The 27,669-nt window shown below is 36.4% G+C and overlaps 2 protein-coding genes across 3 annotated transcripts in view; both read right to left on the reverse strand.

Annotated features, from left to right (window-relative positions):
* Positions 1-3,413: 3,413 nt before the first annotated feature.
* ine (solute carrier family 6 member inebriated) lies at positions 3,414-21,994 on the reverse strand. 2 transcript variants are annotated; one of them, XM_076113471.1, is made up of 9 exons: positions 21,712-21,994; positions 12,554-12,744; positions 9,051-9,185; positions 8,503-8,716; positions 7,180-7,676; positions 6,989-7,101; positions 6,621-6,900; positions 5,219-5,451; positions 3,414-4,544 (listed from the first exon to the last, which is right to left on the reverse strand). In XM_076113471.1, exons 1-9 carry the CDS (start codon positions 21,759-21,761, stop codon positions 4,434-4,436), a joined length of 1,824 nt encoding a protein of 607 aa, XP_075969586.1. In that variant the 5' UTR covers positions 21,762-21,994; the 3' UTR covers positions 3,414-4,433. The 2 variants fall into 2 exon arrangements, with proteins under 2 accessions (XP_075969586.1, XP_075969585.1); XM_076113470.1 differs by lacking the exon at positions 21,712-21,994 and adding an exon at positions 19,668-20,227.
* Positions 21,995-23,039: 1,045 nt separating this feature from the next.
* dpy (fibrillin-like protein dumpy) overlaps positions 23,040-27,669 on the reverse strand; it is a 100,993-nt gene continuing 96,363 nt past the window's right edge. Inside the window, exons 129-134 of the mRNA XM_076113472.1 lie at positions 25,488-27,584; positions 24,963-25,345; positions 24,599-24,781; positions 24,215-24,485; positions 23,882-24,126; positions 23,040-23,714 (exon numbers count right to left, since the gene is read on the reverse strand). Of these exons, the coding sequence (XP_075969587.1) occupies positions 23,358-23,714; positions 23,882-24,126; positions 24,215-24,485; positions 24,599-24,781; positions 24,963-25,345; positions 25,488-27,584 (3,536 nt within the window). The 3' untranslated portion in view covers positions 23,040-23,357. The remainder of the gene's footprint in view (positions 23,715-23,881; positions 24,127-24,214; positions 24,486-24,598; positions 24,782-24,962; positions 25,346-25,487; positions 27,585-27,669) is intronic.

Here is a 27,669-nt window from a genome sequence, read left to right on the forward strand (position 1 = left end):
GCTCTATGAAAATATATGAATGAACAAGTTGCCATTGAAAGTGAATGAACCCTTTTCAATATTTATTTACCCTGTATACCAATGATTTAATTTTATAAATAGGTATAGGATTTTATTTCAGTTTCATTTACATAAGAATTCACTGAGGTCTACATCATTATAATAAAGTGAAATAAAGTTTATTTTATTTGGGCTTCTGTTGGGCTGGTGTATTCACAGCATCAAATGTAAGCACATGACGATCACCTCGTTCCTCCACAGACGTACTAAAATAAAATTATGGATGTACCACTGTAAAAGTGACACTGACAGTTGACATCATATATATCATCATCGGCTACTTCAAAACAAACTTTCAATTTCCATGTGATTGTGAAAATAAGAATTCGGATCTCGTATAATATCTTGTAATGAAAACCTAGACAAGTGCATTATCTAATTTCTCTCCAATAAAAACTAAGGTTATCTCCAATAGATCAACATGTTACCTGAAATAAAGTGTACGATTACTGATAATGATAAAATAATTCAATCTCTCAGTCAGATGGCAGACTTTCAAAATTTATCTGAATCATTAGATAAGTTTGAGCTAGAACTTAATGCTGCAATAACAAAGTTAATAAAGGATGCTGGAGATTTAAGTAAGTAAAAATACTAATGTGATCTATCTACATGTGGTGTAAATTCTTATTCCATTACCAAACACTCAAGAGAATGAGTATCTGGTAGCATTTACTAATATTTTCTGACTAGATAGTGGTTAGTACAATGAGTTCAAGTTGACCCGGTGTAAATTGTCCAAAGATGTATAAAAATTTATGTTAGTATGTTCAAAAGGAGTATGAAAATGATAATAAAAAGTGTTGTTTTCATTATGACCAATATTTAATAAGCTTTTTGGTAATTCTCTATATAAGAATCATTAACTGGTCGCTTGCTGTAGTTGTCCTTTAAATATTAAGATGTGAAGTGTAACTCATAACTTAACTCATGTAACTTAATTTACTTCTAGGTGCTGACTGCAATATTGATGAAGAAAAAGACGAGAGTGACAGTGACGACCAGGATGAACAAATTAGCCCAAGAAAGAAGAAAAAAAATTGAATTAATGTCATAAATAATGTAAATTATTATCATATCACTGTCCCTATTAATTAGTTATTTTTCTTATAAAGTATCTTAACTGTATTTAAGCTTAAAATGATCTGCAGATCTATTTATCTTTTTCAATATCAATTGATTGCATTGTAGTGTGAGTGTGTTTGTGTGCAGGTCACTGACTGACTGTATTTATATGTATCATTTGTGTACAGCATCTACCAAATAAATTTGTCTGCATAAATAGCAAGAGAAGAGGTTCTATAGTTTTATTACATCATAGGTATTTAGGAGAGGAGTGTACACACATTCCTTGCAGTGGGTGGTAGCTATATTTGGCACTCAAAGATATTTGGTGTGTGCTCTACTGAACATCTATACTAATATAATAAAGCTGAAGAGTTTGTTTGTTTGTTTGAACGCGCTAATCTCAGGAACTACTGGTCCAATTTGAAAAATTCTTTCAGTGTTAGATAGCCCATTTATCGAGGAAGGCTATAGGCTATATAACATCACGCTACGGTCATTAGGAGCGGAGTAGCAACGAAAAATGTTACAAAAACGGTGAAAATTTTAACGGTGACGCAAGCGAAGTTGCGCGGGTCAGCTAGTATAAAATATGTGATTTATAAAATGTTGTCTTCTGTAGGAAGTATATATAGATACATATTAAGTACTATTTTATTTAATAGTATATTTCAATCTAGCCTTGTGAGGTAACCATTGCTTAATTATTGGTAGAAATGATTTATCTTAAATAAATATTTTGTGTCAAACATAACAATGTTGTTTATTTTTACAAGTTTTGTTTACTTTTCCCAGAACTGTTGTTTTCCTGGCATCTTCTGTAACCTTCGTAGTTATCGCACTTCCAGACTTGAAAAGGTAAGATTATTATAATAAATACTATACTAGATTACTTGTAACAGCTCCAGCTGCAGAAGTGGTTTCTAAATGCTGAAAATGTATTTCAATGATTTACAATTTTTCAACTAGAAATCGGTTTGGCCGTTTAGCCGTGAAAGCGTAACAAACAGAGTTACTTTCGTTTTATAAGCAATTGATTTGCACTAGCGAGTTACTGACCACATATATTGAATTATCCGAAACAGTCCGGTTTTGACGCCTCTCAAAATCATACACCATAGAGATCGTAATTCGGTCTATCTACAAGATTTAGTGGTCCCAATGTGCTTAAGACGCACTTACGCATCTCACGAGTAGGTCGATTTCTGATGAGTCACAAGTTTGATAATTTAATAAGTATGACGCAAGGATTCACACTGTTTTGTCATAAACTTGCAGTGGTTTCATGTACGCTGGGTTATTATGCAACTCGCATATTTTTTATAGATAACAGAACTTATGCCTACTTTAGGTACATGCGTATCAATGATATCACAGAGTGTCTACATACGTCGTTTATAAAATACTAGCTGACCCGCGCAACTTCGCTTGCGTCACATAAGAGAGAATGGGTCAGAATTTTCTACGTTTTTGTAACACTTTTTACTGTTACTCGGCTCCTATTGGTCGTAGCGTGATGATATAAAATATGCTTTTTTTTCACGAAAAATATTCTTAAAATTATTTATATCTCTTAATATAACAAAGTTGCGCTAAGGCATATCCGCCATTAAAACAGTTGCCATGACAACGGGATTTTGTTAATTTAATGTCATTATAATATGTATTATTCGCGACTTCGTTCGCCACCTGAATTTTCCAGGGAAATGCGTCATTTTCCCGGGGTAAAAAGTAGCCTATGTCCTTTCTCGGATATCAAAATATCTCCATACCAAATTTCATGCAAATTGGTTCAGTAGTTTAGGCGTGATTGAGTAGCAGACAGACAGACAGACAGACAGACAGAGTTACTTTCGCATTTATAATATTAGTATGGATAACATCAGGATACATGACATTTACGATCACTAGAATCGCCTCTGTTGCATAGCGGTTGTGAATACGACTGTTGCGAAAATGTTACTGGTTCGAATCTAGAGTCAGACCAAATTGGTGTCCCAGACCGCGTCTCAAAGAGGACATAAACTAGAGTCTGATATCCTAACGTCTATGGAGGTCTTGGAAAATAGTGTGATACATACCTGTATTACTTATATTATTAGCCGCTATGAACAACTGACTAGTTGTAAGTGCGTAATCTGACCGCAGCGGCCAAATATCGGTTAGGAGAATATTTTTCTACTAAGACATTACATTACTAGCTATTCATCCTTTTGCTGTATAGGACAATACACATTTGAGGCACGCGCGTGCTAATATTATCACAATCTATAATTGAAACACGACTGTCGTTTATATATTTTTATTATTAATATAACTTATTGCTAGAGTAACAAGTTGGATACTCGTTTATTTACAAATAGTCACTTATTTACACTTCACATATTTAACTACATTGTACTTTGTTATATTTTGTTTGTATAAAACATATTTATTGTTGGAAATTTTGTTCCCGAGGTGAATACAAATTGAACTATGCTCACCTAAGTAGGTATAGATAGGAAGATACAGAGAATTAAGTAGATATAATAAGATTTCTATTAATAACGCAGTGAGATTGATAAAGTACATATATGAGTTAAGTTCTCATTCGAATTGTATATTTATTGCTAAGTATAATTATACTTACTACGAATAAATAGATATTAAACTAAATTATCTAAGATACATTTTCTAATGGAATGACTTTGATCACAAATGTTTTAGGAAACGTACTATTCTAGATATTTTTATTAGACAAGCTATAACGCTCTCGTTTAAATTTTCTAATACTTAAAATAAAACTTAATACTGGTTCTGTTGGGGCTCTACAACCTACATAGGTACCTACGATTATACAATAATCTGTTTATATTGTCAGCTTAATATAATTTGTTTTACCTGACACACGTGGTAAGATTGCAAAGACGAAAGATTTGAACAATTCATATCGGCGTAAGGAGGCGCTGACCTTTATTTTGTACAGAAAGTATATCGTATCAAAGGTAATAAATTGATTCGTATATACACTGATGATATACGCATACAATTATATTATTATGTGGCAGTAATAGCACTGAATATGTACGATTGCCACTCCACTCAGTTTAGATCGTAAATTGTGGTGACTGAGAAATTGTGTCATCCGCTACTTGGTTAGTACTATTTTAGGTCGAGTGCTGTCTCATTGTAAATTAAATGATAATTATGATGGAACGCCTTGTTTTACTATCTCACTGTGTTGTTTATTCTTGATATCAAAGTGTATTCCATGCTTTGTAGAAAGTAGGTATGTGCTTATTCTATAACGTTCTTTAGGTGTTTTCAGACTAGTTGATTGCAGTTTTGTATTCTGGGGGATCAGATTCGGAGCAGCATATGTCACATTCGTTTACGCCGCATTCGCATAGAGACGTAGGTCGTATTGAGTTCCTAAATTTCTGAAAACAAAGAACAAAGTTTTTAGTAAAGGTACGAAATGTATTTAAGTAGATCTAGGCCTACTAGTACTTAATACTTATGAGTGAATCATCGTTTGATGTAGTGCAAAGATTGTTGCATATCAAAACATGTTTTTAGATAGGTACCTACTTCTGCAACGCCTACCTACTTCTTTGTTTAATAAAGAAGCTATTTTTAAACGAAATAAATAATAAAGCCGTCAGAGTGATCTGTAAAATCCATAATTCTATATACAAAGCATCTAGATAACTGTGATAAAAAAGTTCGTTGTTCTTTACATAAATAAACAAGTTCTTAATGATAGTTAATTATCACAATGATATTATCTACACCGTGTCAGTCACTGTCTAGTTTAAAACTAGTGACACACAATTATTTATTAATTACAAATAAGTATTTAGCGTGTGGTTTATTTCGTATTAAAAAAATGAATTTCTAATGTAAATATTGCGCTCCATTTTACCGCAACACATTTACTAAAAAATACTCTTGAAAGTCAATTTAAGAGCCTGTCTCTTTGCTCATAACTGTTTCGGTTCAACGTTTGAACAGCACAATACTATTTATCAAATAGGTGACCCGTGATAAACTTTCGGTAAGTATATCCAGTTATTTTTAGACAAAACAAAAGTGTTAAACGTGTATAACATACCTCTCCCCAAGTGTCTCCAGGCGATTTAATAATGACGGCGACGGCATAGACTGGTATGCATAATAATGAGAGAGAAGCAATGATCCAGCCGAGCGCCTGCGCCCACGCTGGGTACTGATACTGCCGGTAGCTCGGCGGCGTGTAGTCCACCAGACTTGCCACCCATAGAGCCAGCAACAACGCTGGTGTCGCCACTAGCCAGCATACTCGGAAGTATAATGACGGTCTGCGACCTGAAACAGAATAGAAACATTATAAGTACATTTACAGATAAACCACCGCTAAATGTACCTAAGAAACAGGGGGTTAGTCGGTTATTTTGTTGGAGAGTGATAATACGTATAAACTCTCGTTTATCGGAAGAAAGCGTTCTTAATTTTTAATGTTTTTTAAGCCGCGTGTATAAAGCCTTATCAATCGTGTCAATCCCCTGTGCGATTGTGCGAAACCAACACTAGTTTTCACATCATAGTTTCACGTTTAATATTGGTCTCTGTAACTTAATTAAATTTAAACGCCACCTAGGTATTCAGATACTCAGTAACTGCTGTTAACTACTGTAAATAATACGTAAGTCAACAGTTTATTTATACATAACAAGTGTGTATTTATTACCAGTTACTACATCGTGTCAATAACAATCATTATATTAAACTCATTTTTCTGTAATATTTATGCCTAAACACTTAAAAGGGCATTCACATTATTTGTTTGACGGCATCCAATAGAGCGCATGGCATAGAGGTCTGTGTGCTTGTCTTTTGTCCGTATCGCCCAGGATATTGGAATTTGGCCCGGAATTTCAGTTTTGGTAAAACTTTTGTTAGCTCTATTTGTTTTTCTTAAAGACTAATCTCTATTCAACAAAAAATAAGGAAAATATGACCTCTGCGGGGAAATACATTTTTTTGTGCCAATGTTTTTATTAAGTGAGGAAATATTTATCATGTGATATTGTTGTTTTATTTTTGTGTCGGCAGATCGCCACGATCGGAATCCTACTGATGGCCTAATGCAGAACTTGACAAGTTGAATGTCACATGTCGTATCGTGGATTTTATTATATCCGATTATCCGATAAAGTGTTCCTTCAGGGTGTGGTAAATTATAACAGCTGATAACGCTACTATATAGCTGAGTCATAATTGCTACATAATATTATTTGGTTAAATGTGCAACACAAATAATCATTATCTTAAAAATCTCTGACAAAAACGGATGTTGCGCACGTTCCACGGGAGCCAATGGTAGGATATCCCGTGTGACGTAATCCATGGTACCTAGCACATACAAGCATTGTTTTAAATACAAAAGAATAGCACTTGCGCTAATTTATGCGGTCATTTATCTTTAGCATTTAAATAGCCCATATGAAATTCTAATAGACACAAGCCGTACGAACCTGTCATTTGTTTAATATTTTTGGATAGTCTCCCGACGCCGTAGAACCAGGCTATACCGACGACTTCGAAGAACGCCAGATACGTGATGCTCAGCGACGCGGCGTAATAATCCATTAGTTGGAAGAAGTATATCCCACTATGTATTATATGCGGTAGTCCGAACACTAACGACACTCCGCACACGCATAGTACTAAGAGCTCGTGATACACAAGTCTTTTTCGTATCATATCCGGGAACCCGTCTTGTATTGATGTTACCACCACTTCAACTATGGCAAACTGGAATTGATAAAATAGAGATTAGTTTGATGTACGATATACCTATCTTCTTCTTTTCTATGATTTATTAAGTTTTGCCAATCTTTACCTGACTGTTAAGCCCAAGACATAGGAACATGAAGAAAAATAGTACCGCCCATAGTTGAGACGCTGGCATTTTTGCGATAGCTTGAGGATATACAACAAATAATAAGCCGGGGCCTGAAAACAAAACAAACAATAATGTAATTACCATTCAATCATAAAATTAGTAGATAAGTCTCAAGTGTTTGTACTTACTATCGGCAATGACATCCTTAACCGAAGTATTTTGCTCAAAAGCAATATTTCCGATAGTGGCGAAAGTGAAAATGCCCACTATAAGGCTCGTAACAGCATTGATGAGCGACACTGCCACAGTATCGTGGAGGAAATTATTGTCGAATCGGTTGTAAGAGGCGAACATTATCATCGAGCCGAAAGCAATTCCTATCGAGTTGAAAATTTGTGATGCAGCGTTAACCCATGGTCTCGATTGCTTTAGAAGTTCCCAATCTGGTTTGAAGAAGAATCGCAAGCCTCCGTCAGCTCCATCGAGTGTCAATGAGCGTCCCAAAAATACTATAATTAGTAGAAAAGGTAGTGTTGTTGTGATATAGCGCACTTTGGCGGAGGATTTGATGCTCTTCCACAGGGCGAAGTAGACTAGCACCCAAGCACAGACCAAGCAAGCTGCCAGCTCCCACCGCATCCCATTAGGATATTCTATACCGGGGCTCATGCTCAGTACCTTTTTTCTGAAAGATAAAAGTATATAATTATAACCCATGAAAACGATTTCATTAGTCTACGCAGGTACATACATTTAGCAAAATTAGGTTGTGTTGTGAAGGAGGGAAGAAAAATAAGACCACATAAAAAAAACAAGGATATGACTGTCAACTTTATTTTGAGGATCTTTTATCTGCATTTCATATTGAGTTCACGTATTATTCATAGTTATTCGGAACTCGCCATGGAACGAAAGATAAGTTAAGGTAGTTTTAATACATCTTATATTTCTTAAAATAGGTATTATCGCTGAAGCGATTACGACCGAAAAGATAAAGAAATAGGAAGTGACTGGTGAGGAATGCTCTCACGTGTAACTCAATAATAAAAATAATAACAAAACAAGCCAGTAATTAATATGAATAGATACAATATGTTAATTGCATCGTCTAAAGTACTGAATGTAGAAAACTAGTACTTAAACAACTTTCACTGTGCAGAAATGCAATATTAATACAGCATTTTACGCAAATAAAGTAGTTGTAGAGACCACTGTTTAATAAATGGCTGTAATGCTAGTAACGACTAGATAACTGCCACGTGTCTTGTGGTCAGATCTCAGTACTAATCGCTTCAACTCTACATTGTAAATTTGTCCAGTGCTTTAATTATAAAATACCTTAAAATTACCCCTCCCATTCTTACACTGACTGAACATTTATGGACGTGATTTATTACTGAACATTTCATTCAGTTTTCTTGCAGAACAATTTAAATGACGAAGACGATTTAGGAGGTCTTAAAAAAATATAGTTATTAGTTGAAAGTAGCAACAAAATTGCGAAACCTTACTCGAAGAATTGTTCGGTGGGAGTTTGGGATCCATTTGGCTTAGTATGATTGTGATTTGGAACCCAGCACTGTGGAGTATTCCAGCGGTTAGAACAACTAGCCCACGGCACTTCTGTTTTAAACGACGTGAAGAAGTAGTATATCGCCCAAGCAATTATAACAGCATAATATGTGGACATTAAAAATGAGATCACTACGCTTGCTAAGCCAGCACCTGAAAATATAAAACGATATTAATGACTAATATTTATTTGTTACCTTGCATTTGAAGATTAATGTATCTCCTTTTTGTGCAATAAAGAACGACGTTGATTTATAAGCAGAAAAAAAGCAAGGGAATATTTTAATTCAAATTACCAAGTAATTTTTAAGTTATATGATTCGATTTATATATTTGAGAAATGAATCATTATTTTTTTAGGAATAAGGTCGAAACTGTTAAATCGATACAATTTTAATTTCACTTTTAACAGTAGCTTCAACACTATGTGTTGGTACTATCTATTTAAAATGTATGTCAGAGAGATTAACAATTATAAAGAACTCACCTTTAAAAAGTGGGCAGATTTGTGAGAGCGCACCAATGGGTCCGTGAGCCGTGTATTGGCCTACAGCCAATTCCATGAAAAGCATTGGCACACCACATACTAAGAGTATTATGAAGTAAGGTATTAAAAATGCCCCTGAAACAATATTTAATTCAATTAGATATCGGAATATTACAAATCAATTTATTTTGGCGATTTCAAATGCTTGTTAAAGTTTATGAAATAAAGCATATTTGACAATGTTTTTTTGACTATCTCGACTCCAGTGGAAATCATAAACTACCGAAATCTCTAACACAATTGACTTGTAATAATCAAATCATATAATATCTCGGGGAGTAGAAATGACTAACAAGTAAGAACAATATAAATACATAGTAAAGAACTAATTGGAGTACATATACGATACGGTAAATTTACATACAGTACTTTCGTAATCTGTTCATTGATCGCACAGCTGAATGAAACGAACAAAAAATTGGTCTACGAGGCCTATTTAGGAGCCACCTGTTCAAATGATTGCTTATGAATAGGTAGAGTTAAAATGGTTAGAATAGATTTTATCACTTGTGTAATAATGATGTAGGTTACATGATATTACATTTTACATTCGAACAGAGACTGTTATAGTTATTTATAATGCATTTTTTAAATAGGTACATCGTAATTCATGCTAAGATCTTTTGTGTATTAAGAATGTCAAATTCATTAATCCTGTTTAACACCCCACGTGAGATTTAATTAATGGTGACATCTGGAGAACATCTGCAACCACTTCTAAAGATATAATATTTTTTAAGTTCGTGAACACGAAATCTACTTTAGTTACATTTGACTGTTCACTTACTTCGTTCATGATTGAGCCAATTGTATCCTTGATACCAATAATTGACCCACAGGAACTAGCGTAATTAGTCTAGTCATTTGCTCATTCGATTATGTAGTCTACCTATGTAGGTAGTGAGACGTAAATAGCGATGTACTAGGTTTGGCGATAAGCAAAAAAGATGTGATTACTCAGCTTGTGGTGAGTAATATACACGGTAAAAAGGGTAAAAGATAACAAATACAAAGAATATAACCGCCGAAATTTACAAGAAACGGCGGCAAACGTAAACGTACGCTGTGATAAAGTTCAACCAAATTGATTATTTCTATGACTCAGTATTTTATCTTGTCTGATGAGTTCTAGTGTTCCGCTGTACTTATAAGTATTTATTGCTAAGGTGTGCATTATTTCGTAGAAATTTCATGCGTTATTTTGTTGGAATGTCGTAACAAGAGACGCGATAAGACGTCTGAGCGGCATTCGATCTTTTATCGTATTGTTATAAGCAGCTTCCTAAGGTTCTTCCCAGTAATTAGATATTTGATGTTTTACATAAGCTGAGTTATTCATATTACTGTTACAGTTCAAGATGCATGCGCAGTCAACATGCATGAGTAAACGTATATACGTTGAACAGTTTATCTCGTTCTCGTAACACGACTCTACATGCCACGTTAATTCGTTTCTCATGGTGTTCATTTACAAAATGTATTCAGATTTCTAGATTTATATGGAAACTATGTTTGTTTGTATAAATATATGCTGCGACTAGGTGAATTTTAAAATTTCTGTAAATCTACCTTTAGATAGCCGTATTATAGCTAGGATTAAGTTCGGCTAGACGTTGTCTTGTCAATGATTTTGTTTACGTCAACATTACGTCTATTTCTTAAGGTCTTTACTACCAGAGCCTTACAATACGCATACTTATAGTATATAAATAGACATAATGTGGCACTTCACGAATACTAGCTTGTTACATGTGCAAGCACACACCTACGCAGTAAATTTCTTTGTACGTATGTATAAATTGATGTCATCTAAAATATATCTGCAGTGATTTCTATATATCTGGCAATAAATCATCTGATATCATGCAAGTACGTCTGTGCGGTGTCAAGTATCAGTTTGCTGTAAGCATCAGCTGTAATTCACACCACATTGTAGTGTTATTGATTCGAGTTGTTGCCTCCGTGTCAACCAGCATCTCTTAGCACGCCGCGACACAAACAAACAGCCACGATCTCGCACATAAGTGTACATTACATATTTTAACATTATTACCGATTCCGGTTATAGATATGAGATTATGATATTTATTTTTTATATTATCTATAATTATTTTGTGATATATTTATTGCATAGCTATAAATAATAACGTAATAAGTATATACTTATGTAATCTATGGCATGTATACTGCGGAAACAAATGCACAATAGATATGGCACTTTATATCTACTACTATTAATTATGACGCATTATTACAAGAAATATTGAGGCGCCTCACCTAGACTATACGTTTATTGCACGGTATATGCAGGTATACTTGAGTTTATTCTGGAAATAACAACTGAAAAATATTCACAATATTTTCTCGGCGAAGTCGCGACGCGCTGCTATTTTCCTTAGCGATAAATTTCCCGGTTATTTATATTAATATATAAGTGATAAAAACATAATCGATGTCCTCACGGTCATCTCAATTGTGTATATATTTCGTGCTTAGGTAATTTTTACTAGGTATGTGTAAAGTGGTCAACAATTTGTAGCGACTTAATGCAATGTCACGACGAGCACGATCGTGTTTTTGTCGCCTTAATGAGTTAATTTACAGAAGCCGAGTCGACGTTGCCTGACCACTAGTACGAAAATATTATATTGAAATTGTATGAGTAAACAAAAAGTACCATGTGTATAAAGCATATACAAAATATTTCTTGAAATTGTATATAGTGTAATACGTGTATTTTCCAATCGGTTGTGAGTGAATTGTTGCTGACGTCACTAAAGAATAGAGCCACGCGTGAGTAGTTAAGGGTCGGTAGTGTATTAAACTGGTTAAATGTCACTTGCTTCCAAAATACCAAATACAAGTTAAGTATCTAATGGACGCTTATAAAAATATTGCATTTCTCTAACTAAAATTTGTAGAAAGTAAGGAAGGTAGTTCAACTACTCCTATTTTTCTAAATAATTAGGTGCAGCTATTTTTGTTACTTAGGTATTAGTTGCACAAATAATAATGTTTTGTTGATATATTTATACAGAGAAAACGTCACAGCGTGTGTTGTGGTCACCTACGCTTACTGTTTTACATTTAATTATATCATTGTACTGGAAATAACAAGAGCATTTTGTTATAGAGTACTCGTTATCGTGGTTTTCCAGCTTCCTCAATCAATTTGAAATACATTGAACATAAAACGGTGTGATGCAATAAACAATATCACTGACAAAATAAAATGAAGACACCTTTACCTCTTTGTTAATAAAATCTATGACGTTATCTGGCTTAGCAAATTATGAGGTTTATAAGATTTTATGAACTATAAATAAAAATGGCAATGAGTTTAGCGATCATACTGGTCCGTTTTATCGATTCTTTTCCCTATTCTGATTTTTATCATAGTAGATCCTAGAGTCCAAACAGTTTTAAAAGATTATTTCTCTTACCTCCCCCGCTTTTGTAGCACAAATATGGGAACCGCCAAACATTTCCCAGGCCGACGGAGTAACCGACGCAAGCCAACACAAATTGTATTTTGTTGGCCCAGAACGGTCGGCGAGGCTTCAGGTGGGCTGTCGTGTCTTCCTCTTCTTCCTCGCAATCACTCTCGTGCGATGCTGTATCTTCATCAGGTGGCCTAAACAATAAAAAAACATTTGCAATTTTAAACACTCATTACGCTCATAAACCTGAGGGTCGCACGTTTTTAGAGAGGTTGTAAAACTCAAAAGACAATCGCGTAAATGCCAATTAGAGTCTGGTAAATAGTACAACATGGTTTTATGGCTTGTGCAAATCGCGATGTGAGATTATAAAAAAATCCGCAAATATTTGTATGAAAGAATTCTAAAAGTATAAAAGAGAATCAACATGTCGTTGATAAAATATAGTTTCATGTGTAATGAGTGTTATGTGAAGTGACATGTTTACCCAGATTCAAACACTAAATTAAATATAAAAAGATAACGAACTTTATGACAGTGAAGGTAATACTGGCTGGATGAAAGCAATCGTTTCTCTGCATTTAATTATTTATTTTATGTTGGCATTTTCCTTTCACGTGGCTATTTAAGGATTGGATTCTTCAGCAAACATGATATGTAGCAAAGTGTACATAATAAACAGAGTTGTTTGGATTAATGATGAATGATCTACAATGACGGGAGATTAACGTGACGTCACACAGCTCAAAGGCTTTACCTACTTTTAACGATAGCTATGAAATGAACGAGTACTTACGTTTTTAATTTCAAGGGCAACAGACTATAGTTTAGAAAATTGTTCATGGTCGTTTGAGTTTAGCTCTATTAAAAACAACTGAATGGAGTATTACATTGTTCACGTACTTATTATAAGTAATTCATTGATGTATAATATTAAACCGTTAGAAAATCATTTCAGAATCTCTACAATAACTTATTAACCACTTGAAAGGTATGGTCATGTAATTTTAGTGTCTATTAGCTAAACTTACTTTGTGTAAGCCCATCGTATTGTTCATATCTTAGTAATTTTATCATTAATTACTTTTATTAGTTTAAAGACTCTACCCAAATAGTTCAAATGTGAGAACGTTTAGGGTTATCGTAACATATATTATGTACAATATAGAAGTTAATGTATCTTGTACCCGGGCGTTGCTACGTCATATTGGTACATATGTATGTGTCAGTTAAGTAGAGCTGCAATAATTATAAGTTATCACGTTTATTACCCCTTTGTTTTAACTTAGTTGCTGCATTTGCATACTGGTGTGACAATTAAGATTTATGACAGACAAAAATGTAACATACAGTTGTATGAACTAGAGGTGTCGGGCTCTATCACTAATATAGTAGTCTTTAATCTAATAATTTACCTAATGTACAAAATGAGTGCAAAATAAATATAAATTAAGAAACCTGATCTTTAACCGCATTACATAAAGAAATTAGTTTGTGTAATATAATTGACAGGTACTAAAAAGTCGTTTATTTCAGTTTATGATTGTTGCCATCAAAGGTAATATCTATACTACTACCAACTTACTAATTGATATATATTAGATCATATATTTTAGGGTTAAAATATATTTAATGTATGCATGAACAATTTAAAGAATTAATCCTCAGCTGTCAGCGCGTAAGTAGGCAAACGTATTTTAAAATCATTATCAACTAGGCAGTGATAAGGCCGAGTGGCGCGGGCGCACGATCAATCGTCGTATCCATGTCGTATGCTTGATATGTGTGTGTGAAAAGATAGCAGCATTGCAGTGTTATCGGCTCATGGCGTGAAGGTCACACGACCAAAACTCCCTATAAACTTAAGCCTCTTAGGATTTTCGGATTGCCACAAGAAGCACATTGTCATAGTTTAATCACACACTCATCAATGTCCGGCTGGGAAAGTTCCAGGAACTAAAATTTCTTGTTGTACATTTGCATTTTTTGTGGTTCCTTATATTATGAAATAGTAGTTCTTCTAAAGTATATTAATGGTGGTTCAATTTAATAGTTCGGTTTAAAGAATTACTTTATTTGACGAGACAACAATTTTATACTAAGCACCGAGACTACTATTCTTAATTATGTAATCACATTATCATATTTGCAATTAAATGGAAATAATCTTGTAACAAAATACATAGATTGTTACTCGGTTGTGGCTGAGACCATGCTGAGACCTTGATTTTCATAATAAGTGAGGAAGGGAGATCGTAAGCGAAACGGTAAATAATATATGTGGCTATGAACAATACCAAACGTTACCGGTGTGACGTCATCAGATAGCTCTGAGAAACAAAGGACTTGTTGTCACTTTTCGTTACGTTTGCGATGCTGTGAACTATCAGTCATAGTGATTTCGTTGATAGGAAACTTATAATACAGCTATAAGCTTTCTAAACAAAGAATTGATTTCGGATATAAATAAATAGTCGCTGAAAAGTGTAGATTGTTAAAGAATGGGTACAGGACTCTACAATTCTATGCATATGGATGCAATCTCCAAAGCTTTCTGCTAAAATTATATTATATTCGAATGGAAAGAGTTTTTACAATAATATTAAACTAATGCGATAAGACAGACGTAGTGACAAACTATTTTTTTTTAAACTAGAGGTACTTTATGTAGATATCTGCTCTTTTCCTTTTATTTGTACATTTTCTTCTGAAAATAGTCAATGGACTATTATAAAGATTAACGTGTTACTAACATTTTAGGTGAAAAACGTAACGATTTATCAAAGTTAAGAGTCGATAAGAATCAGATGAAGTAATCTTCAGTCCAGCTGTGGGACGGTGTAAGCTGATAATAAAGTAAACGTGTATTTGTTGTTATCTTAAGCATATTTTGATTACAAAGGATTAGTGACTGACAAAACGACTGCAGCATCGTACTGGAATGATACTGCAAATTTTAAGGTTTATCATTGAACCGTGGTGAAGGGTTTAATGTACTGCTTTGGATAATAGAGTTACTTATCATTTGAATAGTTAAAAACTAAATAGTTTTAAGTTAGCAAAAATTAAAAGTCAGATAGTGTTCCCAACGGTTTCCTAAATGTTGTGACTTAAAATATGGATTTCAAATATGAAAAAACTCTTTCAAATATTATATCCGTTAGTATGTAGAGTCACACGTGAGAGAGAAGACGTTGTACATTATATTCCATAGACACTGAACATGAAAATGCCTTAATAACCAGTTGTCATAGGTACGTTTCATTTACAAGTTTTTACCGACATCATTAAGGAGGAGGTACTGTGTTCTTATGGTTCTTTTTTCCAAGATATTGTAAGAAAAGGCTTCTTAACGGCATGATAACTATTTTATTACTTTAATAAAAAGCGTTTAATTTGTATTTTCTCCAATTAACTAGCGCTAATTGACTGGCCCTATAATTTGAAGATTGTATATTTACGAGTGTACAGTGTAGCGATTCAGTAATAAGTCAATCTTACTTACTATAAGAACAGATCGATAACAAAAATATTTTTAATAATTTAGAACAGTTTGTTAGAGTCCTTGTCGATATATGCATTGCCTGTTGTAATTTTGCAAACCTTAAAAATGAAGGAAATACGGTGTTTACTAAGATAATAATTTACGTAGATTTACCTACTAATAAATATGTACATAAATAAATGCATTTACGTAGGTACCTACTTGCGTAAATATTATAATTGGTTCTGTAAAACGTGTGGTTTTCCTAATACCAAATCGGAATTGGTACATATACAAGAAAACGCTGTCGTATTCACTGTTATCGTTGAATATTAACGTAAGTCTTGGAAACAATATACTTACATTTAGTATGTATGCCTCAAGAAATTTTAAATTAAAAGCAAAGCTTTAGAAGGGGCGGCGGGTATCATAATATTAGGAAATGACACTATACATTATAATAAAACTGAAATAAGTGGAAAACACAGAATAGTGGTTTTTCCAAGACAGTGAATGATCACCAAAAGACGATTTCTTTAAGTCTTGAAGATTAAACAAACATAACGCATGTTCAGGGACTGCAAGATCATCTTCTACATTACGTAGCATGAAGACTTTAATTTCAATGTCATTCATATGATTCGAAGGACACATCGCTCACAGCTGCCTCTAGGCAATGAAAACTTTTAAACTCTCGCGTCGCATGTTTAATGTATAATAGAATACGGAAATTAACGCGAACACGCATTTTACCTTAAAATGCCTAACGTTTCGGCGCAGGTTGCACTCGCCGTGGTCGGAGGCAGGCAGAATGTGAATGAAAATTCATTCACATTCACAGATTATTGTTCAACTCATATTATACCTAAAGGATTTAACTGAACGCAATGATATAACAAATCGAGTGTGAAATTCAAAGAGCTTATCACGTGAATAGTATGTGCATCCGAGCACTCTGTATGGTGAGCAAGTACGTGGTAATGAGATACGGAACTCTTTATTACACGTAGAGGGGACGTACATTCATACAAATTCGTTATTAATTGCACACTTTTGTTCTGGACTTAGCAAACTGTATTTTAAATTTAAAAACGAGACTTTTTTTTTATTTGAACTCGTTTTTAAATCAGGATTGCTTAATAAACAGAACTATAAAGTGTTAATATTTATGTATTTGGATTAAATAAAATAAAATTCTAGGCGTGTAAGTGCAAAATAATCCGCGACCAGTCATACGGGTATGGGTTTAATAGATCCCAGAAATCGGAGGTACGAACCTCGAAATACTCCCCTATGCGCGGTAACTTTGAAAAAATACTACCATATGCCTTTATAAAACTCATTCACTAAAAGTTATTTTAATATTCTGATTTCAGGGATCTATTAAACTCAACTTACCGTAATTACGATAGAGTACAAAATGGATTTTCGATAAAAAAGGCGTTACAACCTTATGCGCTGGAGGAGTCGATAAGTATTGTCTAGTATATTTTGTTTTGTTAGAAAAAAAGGACTGATGCCTAAGGTGACCTATGTACAATATATTTAGTAACCATTAAAGTGATGGAATGGCATATAAGTACGTAAGTATATGTACGATTGTAAATGACAATACATAATCAGGATCATTTACTAGATTGGCAACGGTGATAGTAACCTCATTTTATGACAAGTTGAGATTCACGTTACTGTGACCTTTTAATAACTAAAACGATCAATGAAATTTTGTAAAATAAATCTGATGAGTCTCAAAAACAAACAGGGGTTGACAACTATGTTTAGAAATCCGTGATTTTCTTTTAATTGCTTGTGTAATTACGATTGATTCATGTTCAATTTTATGAGTGGAGAAAGAAAGGTCGTAAAATATTTGTAATACAGGTAAAAAGCCTCTTTATAGACAAAGAAATATGTTGACCAAAGAATTTATGCAGGGTAGAAACAGGTATACTGTTATAGTGAAATACGGCATACAATTATTACCATTTTCATTAGACTGTCTTCCAAACTATGTTGGAGTCAGCTACTAGAAATTATGACCATCGTTTTCTAATGAAAATCATGGTTTCTTCTTCCGTTTCAAACGTTACGCAACTGTATACGAGTTGGAAGATTGGCAGGATAATCTATTGATTTCCTTTAGTAAAAAGAAAAAAAAATATTGCATTAATATTTGCATTTCCTTAAGTTTGTTCGTTAAAAAACTATAAACTATTTTAGTAGAGCTACTAGAGAAGATGAAATATCGCGTTGTCGTCACTTAATCTATACTATATACTATAATATTATAAAGCTGAAGAGTTTGTTTGTTTGATTGTTTGTTTGTTTGAACGCGCTAATCTCAGGAACTACTGGTCCGATTTGAAAAATTCTTTCAGTGTTAGATAGCCCATTTATCGAGGAAGGCTATAGGCTATATAACATCTCGCTATGGTCATTAGGAGCGGAGAAGCAACGAAAAATGTTACAAAAACGGGGAAAATTTTGACCCATTCTCTTAGGTGACGCAAGCGAAGTTGCGCGGGTCAGCTAGTAAAATATAAACTAAGGATTTCATGGATACCCAGCTAGTTAGTTAAATATGTACTAGACTGCTTTATTGTATTTAAGATTTTTTTTCCAATCACTTCTAAATAGTGTAGGTCCTGTACTGCAGGTACTCGTATTTTATCGATTAAGATCTAATAAACTGAAATCCGAGCATGTCTTAGTAATTACTAAAGATATTAGGTATACCCAGTCCTAAATTTATATAAACCCTTCTATACTTACCCCCGTATTTATAAAGGAGTACCTAATTACTTATAAAGTATATTTATAAAGTACCTGCCTAATGTTTTCAGAGAGCTATGACTTAAGACAACTCATTACTCCTTTATAAATACGGGCGTTAGACTACTAGTAAAATATTTAGTTGTGATGTGAATAAACACAACTCTTATGTTTAAATGGTATCCAAAGATATAGATGTATTTACCTACAATAAGTAATGTTATCGAATTTTACGCATACAAACCTAATCTTTAATCACTAATAAACGATATCTTTCGCGATGAATTATTCATTAAAATGTGGCTTTTAAAATATGGGTTTTATCACTTAAAAATACTATACATCAATTTCTTCAGTTTGTTCATTTAATTATTTCTTTTTTATTAGTTACAACACTAAACTATTCACTCTTCGAAGAGCCTTAAGTATTTAGTTTTGTTATATTGTTTTTTTTTTTGTTATTTTAGGCAAAAGTGAAGTATGCAATACTGTATGTTATTTATTATTAATGCTACTAATAAATAATTTAAGTTACACATTTTTATACCCATGTCTTATTATTGTCAAACTCTGTAGATTTATAACAAAAAGAGCCTTTGTATGCAATGGTAAAAAGTAGGTATGTTAGGTTATAAACCAAAATGCTGCCTCGAACTGTACAATACATGTATACCTACATACACTCACCCATACATACAGATATACAAAGTTTGCTGGTGATGCGGACAAGATCGCTTGGAAATCATAAGCCACACACTGTTACAGAACGTCATGCACGGAGGATGGGGAGATGTGTACGGTTGATAGAAGTCAATTGAATAATGGCAACCCAGAGGATGTATCATTCGCAGCGGTACTCACGTAGGAGGACGAACTAGATGGAACAATTCCGTGGGCGACGTTGGTACTCGTCTTATAACCATTTTGCGGCCATCAGTGCATCCCATACCAATAGAGGCAAGCGAGCGGACGGATGGAGCGTAGTGGTTGGTCCCGCTGTCGGAACCCTCAGGATAGGTGGTCACATGCTCGTAAGGTCGTAGACACCGCGCGGATGCTGCACCAGAGGCCGAGGTCACATCACGAATTCTGTGTGTATCGCTGAAGCTCTTCACTTTGCGCATTTGCCCAGAGGGCGTTATGATCGGCGCCGGAGCATGCAGATCGAGGAGCTTAGAGCTCTCTCTGTCCTGGTCGTCATACTGCTCCACGTGGATCGCCACGCTGGGCGCGGCGGCTTCCGTCGGAATATCGTTTTTACTCATACTATCACGTCACAGGGTCATGACGCGGAGACTATTGTCGCGTGCGTCGCTGGCGACGCGCGACTGTGAATAATGAACGATCGCGAGAGCGAGCGAGGTCGGCTTTACTGGCGGACCGACTGCCCTGACTGGTTCGTCAATCGCGGTAAAGCAATTGGTAAACAAAGTGCGATTCTAGCTCTGGGTGGTGGGGGCATATCGCAAGAAGGGGGGAGGGTCGCGCATGCGTCGTGGCGGCCATGAGACATCGTGCTGCGCTTGCGTTTATCTCAGGGCTGGGCTACAATAACAACTATATATTATAATCTATGGTTGGTTCATTTATGGAAACCAATATTATTGTCAATGCTTTTTCAAATTTTCTTGACTTTATGCGACTTTTCTTATTTTGCTGATTTTTCTTGATTTGTTGAATTCATTTAGCACTTGATGTGTTCTATGATATATGATGTTATAGCGCCAGGATGTGTGATATTAATCATTTAGGAAATGTGAAATATAGGTATCATAAGTATCAGTAGCTCTACCTAGACGTTGCAGCATGTCTACCATTCAAAATATAGGTGATATTACAGGTCCGAGTTGGGAAAAGTTGGGTTGAACAAAAATAGTTATGTAGATGTATAAATAACTATTTAATTCGATTTTCTAATATCGACTTTTGGGTATAGAGTTAGAACTAACGGACTATGTTATGAGTAAAAAGAAGAAAAAAAAATAGTGTTTGTTTTTCTGGATAGAAGTAATGGAGTTCGTTTGTATTCAGAATATAATCTTTAAAATCTCACTGTTATCGTGTCATAATTGCCAGGGATAGGCAGTAATATCACTATGTTGCCGTTTTATGTGTGAAGAAAAATCCTTCCCTGTTTTCATCTGATTTATGCCAATCTGGCTTTTTCTGAGCCTGAGGCTCATTAAGTCATATTTTTTTATCAAAAATGAATAAAATCCCTTTTTAGTTGTTTGAGGTATCAATATTTTAAGTATATTCCCTTCATGGTCCTTTTTTGCACCCTAGTGGTCTAGTTGTAAAAAGTCAATCAAAAAAATCGTGTCATAAGAAAAATTAGGAAAAAAATAATATTTAACTTCTTAATGCTCTCAAATATGAGTTATTAGCACTTGTAATTCGCGGCTAATTAGCGAACATCTTAATTTCAGAAATTAGAAATGTGGGCGTCGAACTATTGTATAATCTTTTCACTATATTTGGGCAGATAGGATAAATAATTCTCCTAGTGATATTGTTCTTGTGCTTTATATTGACCGCGCCCTAAAGAGGTCGGAGCGCAAATAGACCGGACGGACGGATGAGACGGACGCCTTTTGCCATCCCATTATATCGTACATCCTCATGACATAACTACGCTCCGTGACCCCCAAAACATGAAGCTAGTCTAGTTATCTAACGGTTGTCTACATCGGTTTTTATTTCGGACATAAGAATAATCGTCTCTACATCCTTTTTCTTCTTTTATGCTAAGGGATTTCAACTCACGGATAGCGTAAGGTATCTTATATGCAAAGTGACATCAAATGTATGAAAAGCTATCATAATACCTCTTGCAAAGCTAACCGATACTTATCCAGAAGTTGTGAAAGCGATAGCTAAACTTTTATAACGTGAAAACACTTACCAGATAGGTTCATATTTTTTCTTGTAAGTTACTTCTAAATGTTTTGACATCTCTTTTACTTGGATCTTCACAAAATAAAGTTAAGTATTGTGATGCCAGTGATCGATAACGACGGATGGTTAACGCTAAATGACGATATTATGTCAGCCTTTTTACTGTTGACCGTGCCCCCTCTACGTCGCTAATATATTATTCGTTACCAACACATTAACACTTATTATAATTTACATGCTCATTGCTATTAATTCACAAACAGGGCGTTTTCCGCGAGATCACGACAATTTAGCAGGTGACATCTATAGCAACTGACAACTTCGCACATATGTTATTTATACCTACTAAGTATTTCTTAACTAAATATTTATTTTGTAATTTTAAAACGTCATACTATTCGACAAACGAAAACTAGATCATAAAATTAAGATAAACGGATTAAGGAATGACGAGAAATCTGATGAACTGCATGCCAATGTCAACAGAGATTTACTCAAAATTGTAAAACGTAGTAAAAGTGTAATTGGTACCTAATAATGTAATTAGCTTAGATTACTGCCGCGAATATAATAATGTACTTCCTGCGAATATTCGTCTACGGGGGTCACTTTTATTGCAACGTGCCAACTAAGCAAGAGTTTAAATTATAGCGCCTAAGTGTGTGCACAGTCCGCTGTATACTCACTATACCATTCACTCTCATAGCCCGGTGGGACTGTATCAGACATAACCGACGCTTTATGTGCTCTCCAAGATACACGGATTTGAGACCTTAAACTTCGTTACTACGAGCCATCGCTGAACTTGACATAAAAATCAGAAAGCGATTTTTTGCTCGTTCCGAGATTTGGGCCCGAGACCTCTACACGGCTGCAGCATACACTACCAACGTGACACAGAGATAAACATAAATCTGCTAGTCGTTCCTTCCTTTCCCCTAGTCTTTTTTCAACTAAGTCGGGGTCAGCTTCAAGTCTTATATCGGATCTCTGAAAATTACAACCGGGATCGACAATTTAACGTGCCTTCCGAAACACGGAGGAACTCTGTATGTGCAATATGGTTATCCTCGACAGGTAGCTTAACGGGAGAAATATGTAGATCCGCGTGACTGTTGTTACTTAGCCACGAGCTCCTATTCATAATGACGATTTAAAAAGACCTCCCTTAAATCCTATGTTATATATTGCCTCACTCTTTATTGTTAAAACAATAACGTACTGATAAAATGTTGTAAATATCTCTATTATTTACCCATTTTATAAAAGAAATCAGATTTCTTGATCCCATGTTGTATTATTTACAGTAATTAAGACTAAAATAATAATCCAAACTATTATTAATCATTTTATTTATTCTTAAAGTAAGTATAATCGATATTTATTTTACATAATATAATTATGGTGATTTCGAATATTTATATGAATATCACAAAATTCGAAGGAGCGACGGATGCCACATTAGTAAAAGTAAAACGTAAAAAATAATATAAAATAAAGTATAAGTTGGGGGCGCAGCGAGCGCGAGGCGAGGATTGCGGCGCTCGCAGCGCCCCCGGCCGGCGGTCCTCCGGCGGCGCGCACAGAGTTAAGGAGAGAGGAAGACCGACACCGCCCGGTGCCGGCGGAGGAGCGCGGCCGGGACTAGCGTACTCAGCGCTGGAACAGCGGATTGGGGAAGTCGGCAGGGTGCGGCAGCGGCGCCGGCGGCGGGCGAGCGCGGCGCCACGCCACCAGCCAGCACGCCACGGCGGCCGCCACGGCGACCAGTGCCAGCAGCGCTGTGAGCGCCAGCGCCACGGCCAACCCTGCCGCTGACACGCACACCTCGCCCGCACCAGCCGCTTGCCCGCCCTCTCCGGCGTCGCGTTGCCGCGCCACCTGCGATGGGTCGCGGTGCTGCAGCGTCAGGATCTGGTTCGATTCCACTGTCACTTCTTCGCGGAACTGACCCGCAAGGGCTTCTCGCTTACGACGTTTGCCGAAGGCGTCAGTACCGCCACAGTTGACCTGGGGAACGCATGTGATATTTAGACAACAGTCAATTTAATCATTATCCTGAGTGATTTTTGTTTCCAGAAAAAAAAAATTAACGATATAGGTATAGGCATAATCTGTCATTGTCCATTGGCAGGCAGACTTTGATCACAGTATTATTTGATTATTTTATTTCTTACCGGTTGACATTTTCCAAAGCATACACGTATGTTACACACGAATCGTATGTTATCGCTGCTTGGGAACTTGAACGCATTAAAAGCGGCGCGCAGTACGCTGCCGTCTTCACTGCGCTCCCAGTTGTTAAACACTGCAGAATCCGTAACACATCCGTTTTCATCAGTCACAAGGTATTCATTTTCCGTATTCGTAGAAGCTTCGCTCGTCTTCGCAATACAGCTACGCGCGAATCCACCATAGATACCTATAATACATGAATATATGAAAATTGCAGTTTATGTTAGAATATAAGTAGTATTTATTTAATTAAAATTCAAGCCTTTAAATCTTACTTGACGGTTGCACATCGACTTGCAAAACGAGATTCTCTCCAATCTCAGCAGAGCTAACTTGGCTGCCAGAACGGGAAACAATTCTCATTGAGCATGTCGGTGGTGGTCCAGTATTGGCGATGGTGCCGGCGGTTGTTAACATTGACACGTTAAACGCGAGAGTCACGTTTTGTTCGCCTGTCTGGTATATGCACTTGATATGGAACGCCTTTGCATTTGACGTCACTAATTTCGGATGTTTCTGCATGACAAGAACAAAGCTTGCCAGACCCTGTAAAATATGATTAATTATCCACATTTCGTTTTGATAAAGCGCTAAGAAATACAGAACATTAGCATAGTACTAAAATAAATTAAGCGAAAAGTAGTTAAAAGTCAACTTACGTTAACATGTACCAGACCGCACTCGCCGAAGTGCACAGTAAAGTCAACTATCATCTCTTGATCCTTGGGTGTATCGACAGCCAAGCGACAACGGTCGTCCTTGCTGTAGCTCTTTACATATAGCACTCCATTAAAGTCCTTGATCTTAAGGCTTACTCGAACGCCATCAGCAAGGCAGTGAACCTAAATGAAACATGATAATTATTATCAATATTTTTTGCAACATAATAAGCTTAGTTGTAGTTGTGTATTAATTACGATTAATAATAACTCCAAACAAATAAGTGTTGGTAACCTTCTCTATAAGAGCCCCAAAATATTATTGAAACGGGCAGTAAAAAAAAATACATAAACTATTTCATACCTGCATATCGGGCAGTGGGAAATCTGTTCGGTAAACTGGTGGGTTCGTGGTGTTACACGCCACTCGCGGATTGCCAGTGTATCCGGAGATGCACGTACAATGCGACCGGTGGCCGATGGCGTCACAAGTGGCAGATATGCCGCAAGGTTCAGCTTTGCAAGCGTCGATACACGTGCCGTTGATGCAGCGAGAACGATCGTCGCACTGGTGGTCCCCGCGACATATGCGCTCCTCGCAGCGGTCGCCGCGTGGCACGAAGCCGCGCGTAGCGTCGCACACACAGCGTCCTCTTGCGTCTACTATCCATCCCTCGCTCGCCACACACGGCACACATTCACCATGTATATCGATACCTTGGCCTTCTATACATTTTTCGGTCGGTTCTGAAAATAAATAAGGCGTTTAATTCTTTGTTCTTCTGATACAAGTTTAGTTAAGTGGAAGGATATGAAGACGATAAAATAATTTGTGTAATATTTGAAACTATGATTTATGGTTAAACTAATTAACAAATAAGATACTCACGACTATTAGAACTACACTCAATAAGAGCGTTTCCTTTATATCCGGGTATACATTCACATATCATTGTTCTTACTGGTAGAGTATCGACCACCTTGCATTCAGCGTTGATTCCACAAGGTTTAATTTCCAGACAAGGATTCACGCACTTGGCATTCAAGCACGCAGTTCCAGAGGGACAGTCGATATCTGTGTTACATTGTCGTTGTCTAATACTTATGCATCCTTTTTCAGTACTTTGATAGCCAGGTGGACACACACAATGTATTTCGTGGTGATGTACGCGACATTCTGCTGGTTCATTACATGTCGTAGCATTGCAGGGATTTACACACTTAGAGTTAATACAAGATTTGTCTAGCGGACACTCTGAGTCAGCACGACAACCGATGGGTGTGCAGGCTATGGATGGATTACCAATGGTACCGATCTTGCATCTACACGAGGCGCGGTGTTCGGCGCCATAGCATTCAGCAGACTCTCCACAAATATCGGCATCTACCTGACAAGCTGGTATACAGCGGCTATTGAAGCAGGTTTCGTCATCGGCACATTGCGAGTTAGATTGGCATAACACTTTGTAACATCCTGTGCGTGCATCACCAATAAATCCAGGAAGACACGCACACACTGGCTTATGATTCTTTATTTGACAATCAGCATTCGGCCCACATTCACATGGATTCTTGCAAACGAAGGAAACGCAAGAGTGATTTGAGGAGCAATTGTCATCATCTTGGCAAACAACATCCGATGTAATTGTTGGTCGACATACGCCTCCACCGTTGCTAATGTATCCTGGAGGGCACGTGCACAGCATGGCGCGAACAGGTAAAGTTGGTGAAACTTCGCACTGTGCTGGAGTAGCACATGGACGTAATTCAATGCAAGGATCCACGCACCTAGATGACAAACAAGCTAATCTCGAAGGACAATCTGCGTCTACATAACAATCCTCGTTTATGGGTGGTTGACATTCTACATAAGGACTGCCAGAATATCCTTGATCGCATTTACATACAGCCAAGTGGTTTCGGACCAAGCATGTAGCTCCTTTGCCGCAAAAGTGGCCGCTGAGGCATGGGTTGACACATCTATGTGCGCGGCATTGTTTATCTAATGGACAATCGCCATTAGCCCTGCATTCTATAGCATGGCACCCAGAGTATCCGTCGCCTTCAAATCCTGGGCGACATTTGCATAGAGGTTGGTTTCTGTCAACATAGCATTCAGCATTTGGTCCACAAGTGCTATTCAACAAACATGGGCTGATGCAGTTGCCATTTACGCACGCTTTACCCGATTGACACTCGGAATTACTTCGGCAACCAACGACATGGCACCTGAGGTATGGGTTACCTTCGAATCCATCGCGACAAGAGCATATAGGTCTATGATTTTGGATGAAACATTCTGCATTGTCGCCACAACTGCAAGGATTACGGCAAATTCTGTCCATACAGAATTCGTGATCTCCACAGTCTTGGTCTGTGTAACAAGTTGGCGAGGGTAGTTGCGCTGGCTTACAGTTTCCTCCTTCTTCTGGTATATATCCATCGGGACAGCGACATATTAATGTTCGGAATGGTACGCTGTCGGAAACAGTACAACGAGCGTTTCCGGCACATGGTTTTAGTTCGCTACAAGCGTCGCGGCATTTTTCTCTGAGACAGACGTGGCCGCTTGGGCATTCGCTGTCCATACGACATTCAGGAACACCAAATAATCTTTCACAGTGGACTAAAGGATCACCTAGAGGTAATGCAGCGGGACACTTGCAAGAGGCGGCATGATTGCGTGCGTAGCATTCAGCGTTATTGGCACAAGGTGAACGGCCATCGCTCGAGCAAGCGTTACGACAAACTCCTTTGACGCAAACACTGTCATCGTTGCAATCATTATCAACTTCACATTCTGCAGCTTGGCATCTAGTATATGGATTTCCAATAGTTCCTGCCGGACAACGACAGTTCGGTCGATGGGCTTTTCCGAAACATTCAGCGGTTATAGCACAAGGAGCATCAATCACACATGGATTGACACACACGCCGTTGTAACATGTGTCGCTGTCTGGACATTCTGAATCCGAGGTGCATCCAACTGCAAAAATATATAATGTTTTAATAGATATATTTAAATAAAATTACGAATAACAGAAATTCAGTGCGAACAATATTTTACATAC

The sequence above is a fragment of the Anticarsia gemmatalis genome, chromosome 4 (genome assembly GCF_050436995.1).
Source record: "Anticarsia gemmatalis isolate Benzon Research Colony breed Stoneville strain chromosome 4, ilAntGemm2 primary, whole genome shotgun sequence".
Lineage (NCBI taxonomy): Eukaryota > Metazoa > Arthropoda > Insecta > Lepidoptera > Erebidae > Anticarsia > Anticarsia gemmatalis.

Coding starts and splice junctions, on each gene's coding strand:
- ine (XM_076113470.1), bottom strand. CDS start 20,071: ATGAGTAAAAACGATATTCCGACGGAAGCCGCCGCGCCCAGCGTGGCG. Junction 9,186..12,553: donor GTGCTACAAAAGCGGGGGAG/GTAAGAGAAATA, acceptor ATATTGTTTCAG/GGGCATTTTTAATACCTTAC. Junction 7,102..7,179: donor TAAGGATGTCATTGCCGATA/GTAAGTACAAAC, acceptor TTTTGTTTTCAG/GCCCCGGCTTATTATTTGTT.